The sequence below is a fragment of the Lepisma saccharinum genome, chromosome 16, assembly GCF_977018435.1.
Source record: "Lepisma saccharinum chromosome 16, izLepSacc3.1, whole genome shotgun sequence".
Lineage (NCBI taxonomy): Eukaryota > Metazoa > Arthropoda > Insecta > Zygentoma > Lepismatidae > Lepisma > Lepisma saccharinum.
Window position 1 is genome coordinate 41,182,390 of NC_139244.1, and position 13,775 is coordinate 41,196,164.

General features: G+C 37.7%; 1 protein-coding gene across 2 annotated transcripts in view; it reads right to left on the minus strand.

The window, feature by feature from the left end:
- LOC146000424 (sushi, von Willebrand factor type A, EGF and pentraxin domain-containing protein 1-like) overlaps positions 1 to 13,775 on the minus strand; it is a 194,569-nt gene that overhangs the window by 23,469 nt on the left and 157,325 nt on the right. For both annotated transcript variants that reach the window (XM_083138037.1, XM_083138036.1), the window contains exons 36-39: positions 13,505 to 13,655; positions 8,521 to 8,691; positions 2,616 to 2,795; positions 434 to 529 (exon numbers count right to left, since the gene is read on the minus strand). In XM_083138037.1, coding sequence (XP_082994163.1) covers positions 434 to 529; positions 2,616 to 2,795; positions 8,521 to 8,691; positions 13,505 to 13,655 — 598 coding nt within the window. The remainder of the gene's footprint in view (positions 1 to 433; positions 530 to 2,615; positions 2,796 to 8,520; positions 8,692 to 13,504; positions 13,656 to 13,775) is intronic.

The following is a 13,775-nucleotide window of genomic DNA, read 5'->3' on the forward strand; positions in this document are numbered from 1 at the left end:
AATTCATGTAAATAACTTTTGGTAAGCTGAAAAGCTGACTCAATGTCCACTATGTTAATTGGCCAACTTTCGATCTCTCCACCAAAGTCATCAAGTGAGTCCTAGTCTTGGCATGGATTTTCTTCCTAAGAGCCCCTTCATCAATTTCATTTAATCACCACTCATCTTTATCATTGCAATTAGTCAAAAGTGGCAGAAAAGTTATGTAAATAACAAAAATAGAAGTACACATGCCGAAAAGGATGACATAATCGATGCATTTGAAAAGGATATTAAGAGAGTGTTTCAACCTAGAAAAGATTTTGAATGCAGTTAGGAATTTTCTCTTTCATAATCAAGATGAATAGGCTTGCAAGAATGGTCCTTTGGTTTCACAGATGGCAGAGAATGAGAAAATTGTTTACACTTGAACACAATAATAAGAAAATCTTACCTGGTGGACAACTGTATGCAACTCTATCCTGATAGAGGTAGGAAGTGCCTAGAATAACAGCACCATTGTGCCCCTTCGGTTTTCCACATGAAACTCCTGCAATTAATTACATACCTTTACACATATCCCAAGGCTTTACATAATATAATAAACAATTATCACTGAAATGTTTGTGTATGAACATTGATAGAATTCCCTTGTCCTGCCTGAAAAAATGAGGCGAAAATTACACCGAAACCATCAGCAATTGCTAGAAGCATGCATATTTCATTTTTGACGAAAACAAGATATGTGAAATAACACATTGAAATGTTCATTTTTCATGGTTTTCAAAGATGTGAGGTGCATCTTGTTACCATGTTTAGTCACGAAATGACACAAAATGAAATGAACAATGTGAAATAAACTCAAACACAAAAATTTAGAGTTTATTTACCAATGCGACATCATCTGAAGTGAAATGCTAATTTTGTGTAATAAATATAGTTTTCAAATCAAATTTATGTTTTTATTCACCATTTTAACACCGAAATGCCATTTTATATGCCTCTTTTGATCCCAAAATATGCCCAGTTTTTGTACCAAAATCTCGATCTTTCATTCACCATAAATGTGTGGCTTTAGCAATTATATTGTAAACTGTAAGATTGAATGTAAAAAAATTTGTAATTTTCAACTGCAAGTTTATTTTGTGATATAACTTTTTCCTACAGTCACTTCAATGGGAACCCTGCAGTGTCATAGAAAACATCTGTAAGATGTTATGTTGTGTGTCAGTGTTTTGTAGCATGTTGGGTGAATGTAGCAACAGCACTTGCTATGTGTTGTTTTACAAATTCTGTTATCTTTATATCGAAAGAAACAAATCGCTTAAACAAGTCACATGCTTCATGTCAATTTCTGCCTGGATCTCTGGTGAATAATTCTAATTTAAAACCTATGTAAATATATATACCTATTTACACTTGAGTCATATAACATCAGGAGCATGGATAACTCTCTTTAGCTCTTGCACACCAAGCTCAATGAAAGTTCGTTAGCTTTAGATCCGGACTGCCACTACCAGCACATGATGTGGCCAGCCTTAGTACTGATAAAACCTATAATTTCATTTTGAAGCATTATTTTTGGTGCAAGCAAAATATAATATGGCCTGCAACGTAATGCTGAAGTAGTAAGTTGGCTCTGCCCGAAGAAAAAAAAAGGTTTTGCCCCCGTTTTAGACAGTGATGGCTCTCACCAAAAAAGAAAAAATCAATAAACAAATGCTATTTCAGCCCAAATATACATTTTTGTATGGTATTTAGTGGTATATTAAATATGACTATCCATAGAAAATCCCCACCCACCCACCTTCTGCCTCCCTATTCATTTTATTCTGGTGCCCTCGCTGGTTTTAGATGTCCTCATGGGGATAATTTAATTTTAAATATGAAGGATGAGGGTAATAACTTTTTTAATGTTAAATGAAGTTAAATAATGCAGTTGCACTTAATTATAGATGTCAATTGTGTGTAACATACACAATTGTGATTGCTCTTTACACATAAGTTTACAGATGGCTTAATCTGCTTTAGATATCTTGAGGAGGAGTAAGCATCGCTTTTAGACACCAGATTGTCATTTACTATGCTAATTGATGGCTTATCTTTGGTTTTCGATGTCTCTGAGTGGGTAATCTTCCCCTTCCTCCTTTAATTTGCACATATTTATATTTCTATTTTTGTTACTTTATGTTGGTTTTCTACTTTTGGGTCAATCACGATGATGAGAATGAATGACAAACAGATTAATACATGATGGGACAAACATGCTCACCACTCCACCACAGTTTGAAATTTTGGACTGAAAAGGAAGTTAACTTTTACTATTGAATATGTGTACATCAGCTGATAACTAACTCGCTAACTCTCGAGCCTTCTTGAACCCGAAGGTTCATGGTTGCAGCAACACATCTCTCCACTTTCTCCTATCCTATGGCCTTCTCATCAACATAAGCTGATACCATGATTAACTGATTACATGCTTGAAATATCTAATTGTAATCAAATCAAGAAAATAATTATCAGGTGTATGAGAATAAATATCTGCTTTCTCAAATCACAAGACTTCAAAATACAATAACATTTCCTTGCCATTGTGCCACAACAAACAAAGTTAAAGTAAATAAGCAGAAACTTACTGGTGCATGTTCCACTAACATAAGACCATTGACCATCACTTTGGCATCGAGAGGATAAATCACCATTAGGCACAAACCCTTCTTTACAGGAATGGATGACTTTTGAGCCAAAAGTGAAATTGCCACTGTATGATCTCACTTCAGCATTGTATGGAGCTGGAGGTACATCACATGATGCAGCTGAAAAATAACACATGTGAGATCATGCTAATGTATGTGCATGTCATAAAAAAAAAATAATATGCTAGGGTTACGCCCCATGAGGAATTTCCCATAAGTTAATACTTTTAAAACTTCCCCTATGGGATAAATTCTTCTTCTTCATGAGGCACTACAACATACAACTTGACCATCTCAACATCATCTCTCCACTTTCTCCTATCCTGTTCTGAATGTTCTTCACCCAATTCTTTGCTTTCATGTCTCCCAAATCTTTAATTATTTCAACTTCCCATTGTTTCTTTGGCCTGCCTAAGACTCTTGTTCTGAGTGGTTTCCATTTATATATTTCTTTTATGTGTAATATAAATTACACTTCTAAATGTTTTTGCCAAAATTGAGGTGCACATTAACATAACATGTGAGTGATGATGAAAAAAAAGCAAAGCATTAGGTTTTTAAGGAGTCATTTTATGAAAAATGAATCCTCAAATTCTTCCACTTCCATATGAAAAGACTAAGTTATTGATGGAATGTACAAATACAGACTGTACAGAAATCTCCCCGGAAGTGGTCCACAGCATCAAAACATTATTTATTTATTTATTGCAAAACCGAAAACGCCAGCATCTGGTTTTCATCTTTGGAGAAAAGCAATAGGCATAAGCAAATATTGTATCTTATGCCATATATAACTAATTCAACTGAATCATATTAATATTTTTGTGAAGCTATATTCATACACATTTTGCATGTGATAAATTCTCATTTCAAGGAATTTCAAGCTGTACACATGGAAGAAAATAAGACCATATGATATTTTAGTTGTTTTTTTTTAAATTATTGCTTACTTAACATTGAAATTCTACATTAAAGTGCCAAAAGTCATAGGATAACAATATGCAAATATTTATGTGGCTGATGCAATATAGCAGCAGAAGACAGACTAGAGTGCCTTTATTCTTAACACACATAACAGATATAAATAGGCAGAGCATTATCAGTGCTTAAAGTTGTACTCTTGTGAGTCTTGTGCAGGGACGGCCCTACAGGGGGGCTGAAGCCTCCTTGTAGCCCCCCAGATTTTTATAGTAAGTTAGACTCATATCAACCGAAAATAAGACAACATAGAAGTTCTCTTACGTAATACTTTCCATTGTAAAACTTCCATTGGGGCAAGGTCATTACAATGTTCAGTACATTTCCTACTTTAGTAAGATCGCAAAATTCGTTATTTATGGTGTGTTCCAAAATCGTACTAGGGGAGGGACACAGCACATCTGACTACATCAGCAACAGCCACTGATCATTTTTATACTAAGTAAGTGGCCAATCATGAGTTGCCAAATTTTCTACTTGCTACCTGCTTGGAAGGTGGATGCATTCAGTGCATTTAAAATTGTCCATTGGTTGTTGAATTTTTATATGGTAACGAAGAATATGTATGCATATAAAGTTAAATGTTCATAATTATTATCCCCTATAAATCGAATCACTATTTTAAGGAATAGTTCTTACAGGTGTGAAAATGATTTTTTATAAGTAGGACGACGCTCAACATCTAAAGAACTATCAAGTTTCATTTCTGTTTGTTAGTTTCTCATTCGAATATCAGCAATTGATTGATTGATTTGGTTTATTTTACTTTGATTTTCTGCCACTTTCGGCTAATCGCAAAGATAAGATGAGGTGAGTGATGATGATGATGCAATGAAATTGACAAAGGAATACGAAGAACACCCATGCCCAGTCTGGTATTCAAACCCAGGACCCCTTGCATCACAGCACACTGTGCTAACCACTCCACCACGGAGACCGGTACAATGGTATGAATGTTAGCAATGTTCTCTCATTTGTTCCATTATATACATCCTTATCATTGCAAATATCTGAGAGGGAGAGATACAATGGTACAGAATCAAGTAGTAGACGAACTACCTGTTCTTAAATGCTAAGAATTAGAAAGATTAAATTCCCCTCTGCCCCTTGGGCATCTAGCTGTAAGACTGCTGCCTTGAAATCAGGTTGTCCCATGTTTTCGGTCCCCGGTGGAGGTACAGTTCATTAAGTGGCTCGGATTCCACTCTAAGCTGTAGGTCTCATCTCGATTAGCTTCTGTGCATGTAGTGGACGTTAATACACATCCAACCAACTAAACACTGCAATACAGTGCAAAATCTAGCACGCTTTGGCAATTTTATTGCCTGTAGGCCTAATCCTACATGTTAATTCATTTGTGAGGCCAGAAAATCGTTATTGCATAGTAGCCCATTTCGATTCCAGCATGTGAAAGCAAGAGGATATTGAAGTTAGGATCTATTATCAAGTTTCTGATCACCTAATTTCTAATTAAAAGAAAGGTTTACTAAGGACAGTGATGTGTTAATTGAAGTTAACAGTTGAAATTGAGAAATTGATGCTCTTCTGAAGTACGAAAAGCTAGTGTTGGACAGTTTAGAGTCCGAAAAAAATCTGATACCAACACTTATGGCACTCTATAGCGCTTACGAGGCAGAAAGGAAACTTTTTGCAATGGATGAAACATTCAAAATTGCCTTTCACGAACTTTATAAGCCTTGTGTTATTGCAACAAATTATTTGGTCTAGGAATTAATTCGTGCACCTGGACAAGAGATGGCGTAATGAGCGTATCGTCCCACAGTTCCGTGTAGCCACACATGCATTGAAAACTCCTGTCAGCGCGCATCGTTCGTAGTAATATAAGGCAGTTGATTGACGTGTCAACAACAGCATTTTGTAGTCAACTGAACATGGCGCAGTTCGTGCCAGACAAAGTGTTTTTGCGGGGTGTTCTGCTTCATTACTTTAACATGCAGAAATGTGCTACCGAAAGTCATCGTATTTTGGTGGAAGTGTATGGTGACCATGCGCTAGCTGAGCGAACATGTCAGAAGTGGTTTGCACGGTTTAGAAGTGGTGATTTCGGTCTGGAAGACCAAGAGCGACCTGGACAGCCAAAAAAATTTGAAGACGAAGAATTGAGAGCATTGCTCGATCAGGATTCGTGTCAAACGCAGGAAGAACTTGCAGAAGCATTAGGCATTGATCAAACAACAATTTCCAAACGCCTCAAAGCCATGGGAATGATTCAAAAGATGTCACATTGGGTTCCACATGAATTGAAAGACAGAGACGTTGAAAGACGAAAAACCATTTGTGAATTGCTGCTTCAAAGACAGGAAAGAAAGGGGTTTTTGCATCGCATTGTTACTGGCGATGAGAAGTGGATCCATTAAGAGAACCTGAAATGAAAAAAAGGCCTGGGTGAAGCCAGGTGAACCCGGTCCATCACTGTGCAAAGGTTATGCTGTGCATATGGTGGGATATGAAAGGTGTGGTGTACTATGAGCTGCTGCAACCAGGTGAAACTATTAATGGAGAACGTTATTGACGACAATTAATGCGTTTGAAGCAAGCTCTGGCCAGGAAATGACCAGAATGGGAGAACAGACATGATAAACTTATTTTTCAACATGATAACGCTCGCCCACATGTCGCAAAACCGGTCAAAACCTATTTAGAAAATGTCGAATGGGAAGTTTTACCCCACCCGCCATATTCACCAGACGTTGCTCCTTCGGACTACTACTTGTTCGATTGCATGAATAACGATTTGATTGGACAGCGGTTCACTTCTTCAGAAGATATCGAAAAATGGGTCTCTGACTGGATCGCTTCAAAAGATGAGGACTTCTTTCGCCACGGAATCCGTAACTTGCCTGACAGATGGGCGAAAGTGGTGGCTCGCGATGGACAATATTTTTCTTAAGGTATTTATGTATTTTGTGTTTGAACTACAGCTTCAATGTGTGTGTAACAACCGCACGAATTAATTCCTAGACCAAATATGTGAAAGAACATTTTCTAGATTGCGGCAAATCAAATGTTACCTTCGAAATAGAATTGGTAATTAGAAGCTGAGTGTTCTATTCTGCATATCATTCCACTAAATAATGGCTTAAGAAAAGAAAACAATATAATTGTGATATTTTATCGCAGATGGAACCGAATGCAATAACCTTCATGGTGATTCTCTTGGGCTGACTATAAAATGTCGGTAAATTTATACTGTAGTGAAATGTTAATTAAATACCTTTTAGCCGGTATTAGTTGGCACGCGTAACTTGAGGGGGCAAGGGGAGCATTTGATCCCAAAATTTTCAAATGTTAAAATTTACATGGGGGATTTTTGTTAACTTCCTGGGAACTGAGAAGTAAGAAATGATTTTTGTGATTTCTAAATTGTAATAGTTATTTAGCAAAATAGTTCTGGACACTTTTGGGAGGGGGGGAGGGTGGAAAAATTTTCGATTCTCCCTCCCCTTCCAAACGTTAGGCCCCAAATTACACCCATGTTAGTTAGCCCCCCAAGAATTTAAAATGGAATACTGTAGCCCCCAACTTATATCAGGCTGGCACCATCACTGGTCTTGTGTTACGTCTTCTAACATGATTATGGCTACATGGCGAGAATTATCAGAGTTTGAACGTGGAATGATAGTTGAAGCTAGGCACATGGAACATTCCATTTCTGAAGTTGTTTGGGCATTTACCATTCCTCGATTCACAGTTACAATGTTGTACCAAGAGTACCTCATTGCAGGCATTACCCACCACCATGGACAGCCCAGTGGCTGATCAAGTCTGCTTAATGACAGTGACCAGCGACGTCTGAGCATAATCGTCCATGCTAACAGACAAGCGACACTGCATGTAATCACATCAACAGTCAATGCATGACGTACAAGAGACATGTCTGTGTGGTCAGTTCAGCGAAATTTGGTGTTGATGGAATATTGCAGCAGAAGACTGACTAGAGTGCCTTTACTAACAGCATGCCATCGAAAGCAGTTCCTCACTTGGGCTTGTGCATACATTCATTTTACCCTAGATGACTGGAAAACTTAGCTTGATCAGATGAATCCAGTTGGTATGTTACGATGGTAGGGTTTGGGTGTGGTGCAGAACCCATGAGGCCATGGACCCAAGTTGTCAACAAGGCACTGTGCAAGCTGGTGGTGGCTCCATAATGGTGTGGGACGTGTTTACATGGAATGGTTTGGGTCCTCTGGTTAAATTGAACCAGTCATTGACTGGGAATTGCTATGTTCAGCTGCTTGGTGACAATTTGCAGCCCTTCATGGACTTCATGTACCCTAAAAACGATGAGATTTTCCAGGATGACAATGCACCATGTCACCGGGCACACTGATCGCGATTGGTTGGAGGAACATTCTGGACAATTCCAACGAATTATTCGGCCACCTAGATCGCTAGACATGAATCTCCTGTAACACATTTGGGGCATGATCGAAAGATCCTTTCGTGCACAAGATCCTGCATCAGCAACAATGCACAATTATGGGTGGCTATCAAGACTGCATGGCTGAACATCTCTTCAGGGGACTTCCGCTGATTGGTAAAGTCCATGCCAAGTCGAGTTGCTGCACTTTGCCTGACTAAAGGAGGTCCCACACGATATTAGGTAGGCATGACTTTTGCCAATTGAGTATATTTCTCTGGGTGAATCACAATGATGAGAATGATGAATGAACCATGAAATATATGAGAGAGAAATCGCAAAGGTCCATCTATGGATTACCCGTGATTTAAACTTTAGATCTGACTTTGTAATAGTAAGCTAACTACCACACAACAGATTGCCATAATATAATTTCCTCTTCCATATCTAGTTTGACAACTCCAACTTAAAAGTGTTACTCACATTTACACAAAGGAAATACACTCCAGTGCCCAGTGGAATCACATATTGATGTCATGGGTCCTTGCATTGTGTAACCAGGATAACAGGTGAACCGAATTACATCCTGATATTTGTGTCCCACTCCCCTTATAGTTCCATGTGCAAGTGGCGGAGGTTCTGGGCATGATATCACTGAAAGAGAAGTAGCAAGTCTTAATAAACAAGAAATTGATTGTAGGCACTGATAAAACCAGCACCCACAGATGAAGCTTTTTATAGATGTGGGCTGTAGTAAAACTTATTTGGGAAAAGGTAAGGTATAGTACGGTACGGTACATTTCCCCATGAACTGCACCAGTCATGAGACATATATGAGACATATTTTTCGATCTTGGAGGTGATGTGAACAGCACCACACTCCTGCCATTTTTACAGCCAACCCTCAGGTTATCCCCAGGCCCCTTTATTTGAGATCACCCACCCACCCTGTGAATCGACACGTGCCAGTCAGACATCCTACCGACTAGAACACAGCAGTTCCTAAAAACGAAAGTAGTGAGATTTATATATTGGCTAGAAACAAATAATCTGCTTCCCAGTTCTTCACTCAAAACTTTATCTATTTTTATTACAGCTGGGACCAGGGCCATATCAAGGTTTGTGGAGGCCCCTGGGCAAAATGTTTGGTGCCCCCCCCACCTGCATTTTTTTTATTATTTTTTACTAGGAGCTTTATTAGCTCAATATGTTAACCAACAATTTTCAGCAGTTGAAATGGTAGACCTGATTTTAGAATCAGTAGTCATTCACAATCGAACATATTGCAGATAGGTTTGCAGAGAGAATAGCGCAGTAAAATAAAATTACAGGACAAAAATTGTTGCGCTATAGCAGCAGTAAAATCCTGTGTTTAAATGTCTACAGTATATTATGAAGAGTGAACACCGTAACTACGTACAATATATAGTAAATACTAAGGGGGTTCAGACGGAAATAGAGAACTGAGCAGTAGACTGTACTTATGTACATAATTTATTATAAATGATATTATTTACAATTAAGAGTAAACATGTCACTACATATGCACAGTCCATCTACTGGACAATTACCGACAGGTTCATTGTGGAAATTGTAGTAACTACACTTTTTTCAAGAAAATTCCCAAAGTCTTATAGTAGACACACTTTTTTGCCTTTTTGCCGAAAATTCATCTACTATATCATCGAAGTCCAATTCATGAAGAAGTTCATGTTGAATGTTTAATAAACAAAGATTGGATAAGCGATCCTGTCCCATGGCGGCACGAAGTCTGTTTTTCATTAATTTCATTTTTGAGAAAGACCTTTCTTCGCTGCAGTTTGTTACCATTAAGACCAAATAAATTCTAAATAGAATTTTGACATTGGGAAATGTACTGCGGAACGGGTCCTTGCATACAATAATAGCTATACATAGACAGTTCCATTGGGAAGTCTTCCTGATGTTTGACATTGCTACTGCTTACTAGGTGTGCAAACTGGATCAGCTCATTTTCATAGGGAAAAATCCAGTCTGTGAGTGATGAGGTGATTTGATCAATCACTGGTAGAAAACTTTCCACTCTGAAATGTTCACTAGGCGAGAGGTGGATTTGAGGTTCATTTTCATGAGGTTCATTTTCATAGTCAAGAGAATTCAGTCGGACGTTTCTCACCCGCTGACATGAGTGTTCCTTATTGTACTCTTCTGTGCCACTTCTTCTTCTGGCTATCTCCTTATATTCAGAAAACGAGTTGTTTTTGATTCTACGAACTTCTTTAAAGATCTCAAAATGTCAATGACAGACTGAAGAACTCACCTTGGATCCTGGAGTGTTTTGCTCGTAGCATCAAATCTATCTAAAATGTCATTCCAGAAGACGGCTAACAATGCTATTTCCAGGGATGACATCTGCCGTGAGAGCTCATTCGCTTCACTTCTTACAATACCCTTCTCTTCTTTGTCATTGCCTATTTCGACAAGAGCTTCCTTAAATTTTTCGTAACCTTGGACTATGGCTTTTGTGGCATCTGCTCTATATGCCCACAGAGTCTCACTTAAACTCTTGGGAACATAGTATTTCCCTTCTGCTTCTCTTAACTTATCCAATGTTTCATAATGGTGAGGTGATGCTGTGAAGAACACGTAAAGCCGCTGTACAAAATCGAAGAAATGAACAGCTGCAGGACATGCATTACCCTCTGCTTTCCCTACCCGATTCAAAGAGTGGGCACAACATGGTACTAGCTCTGCTAGCTTATTGAGCCAGAAGGAAACAATCAACTCATTCCACCGTCCGTTAGCTTATGTTAGCGCGGTTCACAAAAGCGCTGCTTAAAGTTAGGTGTCCCATAGTTCACTTATGCACCGAGAGAGAGCGCTAGTATATCCACAAATTTTTTCCCTAGAAAAACTCATGGTTCTAAAACAATGTTATTAACGAAAGAAAGTTATATACTTCGTAGGATTATTTATTACCTTAATCGTATCTGAGAATTGATTGTTTGAATAAGTGTGCCTTATTCCCACACCACATCCAAATCAATCCATGGTATAAAGTATACTGAGCTTCAGATATCTACAAACAGATCAACAGAGCTGTACAACAATTGGATCCAGAAGAGTGTAGACATACGACACTATTGAAGTTTTATTTTTATTTTTAAAATACAACTTCTTATGTAATTTTTCACAAGGATAGCCAGCTTGTTAAAATATTTTTTTGGTGGAGGCCCTTCACAGCTTCCTTTTGGTGCGGGCCCTGGGCCAATTGCCCCAGTTGCCCATAGGTTAATCCGGCCCTGGATGGGACACATTAAAAGATACTCTATTGGTATTAGATGATATAGGTATATCGGTGTATCAGGTTATCACTAAATATTGCTGATAATTTTACTGATGCTATATTACCATAAATAACCTGTAATTTGCAATAAAATTCTGCTGTTTGGCATTGTAATGAATATACTCTGCTGTTGTAAAGCAAATTTCTTAATATACATTTTCTTTTTCTAAGACAAAAAACATTTCAATCACTTGGTTACATACACTAATTAAGATGGTTAAGTGAGAAGTTCAGGTTCTTTATGGAAAGCTTGTTATTCAGCTTTTGATTGCAAGTGTAAACACTATAATTGGCAACATTTCTCAAATATCTTACCTGTATCCTGAGCTCCAAGGGAGAGATAACAAGAAACCTCTACCAGAAACTGTAGCTTACACTGAATCATACCCAACAAAGCAGATTCTTGATGAAAGCCTTCACATATACAATAATTTATCATGGTACCATTTCCTACCAGTTTTGTTATATTTTTTCAGTCTCCTTTATACACTAATAGGCAAATATGGAATCCATACAACTCAATAGTGCTCGTACCAGGAACTGAACCTGAGGTGCCTTGACTACTACATGGCAGCTTTAACCCTCTGTAACCTGCATGGCAGCACTCTGTGCCACCATTTTTAAAAAGTTGATTTTTTCCTCTGCCCTCACAATAATGGCCAGAAAAGCCCTAGGTAACCTATCTATAATATTCTCATGAAAATATAGAGGTGTTCGTGCCTCTGAAGTGATCAATCTACCTTAGGCAGCACTATGTATCACGAGCAGAATGTTTCCTACCCTAAATCAAAACATGCCAGTCGTGAATGTGCGAGACTGTCCAAATTCTCAAACTTTATGTTCAATGTTAATGTTATTTATATTAATATTGCTTTAACTTATGCATGTTTTATATATATATATATATATATATATATATATATATATATATATATATATATATATATATATATATATTGTTATAATCCTCTTATCACGCTGTATAAAATACAAGAAAACAAATTGCTGTAACCATACTAACGAAAATAATAAGTACTAAAAAAAATGTTGATGGAAGTTGTGAGATTTCCTGCGCCTGTATTGTATTTATTTTAAATATAACAATTATCGATAATTACGCAATTTTATTTGCATTGGTAATCGTTCTGCAAGTTTAAGCGCAGCGGCGGTTATCAAGAGCAGCGGCCCAAAAGCCAGGATTGTTCGAAAAGTGTGCATTCTTCTGACAGTGGTTAAGAATGTCTGTTGTAATGGAACAGAATTTTTGTCATTTGCTGAAGTAAGACTTAGTCCATCTAAGTTTTATGATTTCAATTTATTTTGGAACATACTTTGAAAATTTTGTGAACAATCAGTTCCTTTTTCTTTCCTTCATTATATGGCAAAGTTTTTATTATTTTTAGAACAATGTTTTGTGCACTTTCTTCAAGACTCTAAGTTTGTTATTCCATGAGATATTTTCTCTCAGTCTTTTGTTGTTTATTTCCTTCAATAGCTAATAAAAAATTTCAAAGTAAACATGTTTGCGTTCATATATATTTTGCCTGATTTCCAGTGGGAAATATATAAATATATGCTAGTATAATTCAACATTGGTTTGCATTGACATTTCATGTAAATAACATTGGCTTTGATAGGGTGGCATTGAGTGCTGAGCACTGGACATTTGTGCTATTATGAGGAAGCAGATAACGGAGGGTTAATTACTGTATTGGTAAAGTTCCCTGTGCAAATAGTACGTGGGGGTAGTGCCCCACACATTCTTGATCTTGGCAATTTTTTTGGATGTGATGTGACCAGCACCATGCTCTGGCCACCTTTACCCACAAAGGTTGCCGCCAGGTACCCATTGATTTGAGGCTGGGTGAGCCTCAGAGCCACTTTATGTGGAAGACAAGGCCGGAAAAATTCTAACTTTAGATCATCCATCCCAGAAATCGAACCTGGGTCTCCCACGTGGCAGTCAGACAATCTACAGACTAAACCACTGCGGCTCATAATTACTGTAATACCCATCCGATAATTTCGTTTGTAGAGCACTGCCAAGGGATTGTAGTTCAAGACTACAATTTTTTGTTAAAAATGGCAATAATCCAAAATGTAGGAAGCAGAACATTCCACAAATAGTAAAAATGAACTTACTCTGGCATGATGGCACTGTTCCATTCCACTGCCCGTTCTTATCACAGAAGCGACTGGCCTCTCCTCTCAGTACGAACCCTTCCTCACAATCATAGTCCACCGTACTTCTGTATGTAAAGTCAACACCAAAGAGATACCCATTCTCAGGAACCTGTGCAGAAATCAAACATTATTAGCAATTGTTCATGGTACCTCACTGCACTTGTAATGATGAATAAAACAATAGATACACACTTTGTAGTGGTAAAATGGTAAAATACATTGACATGTC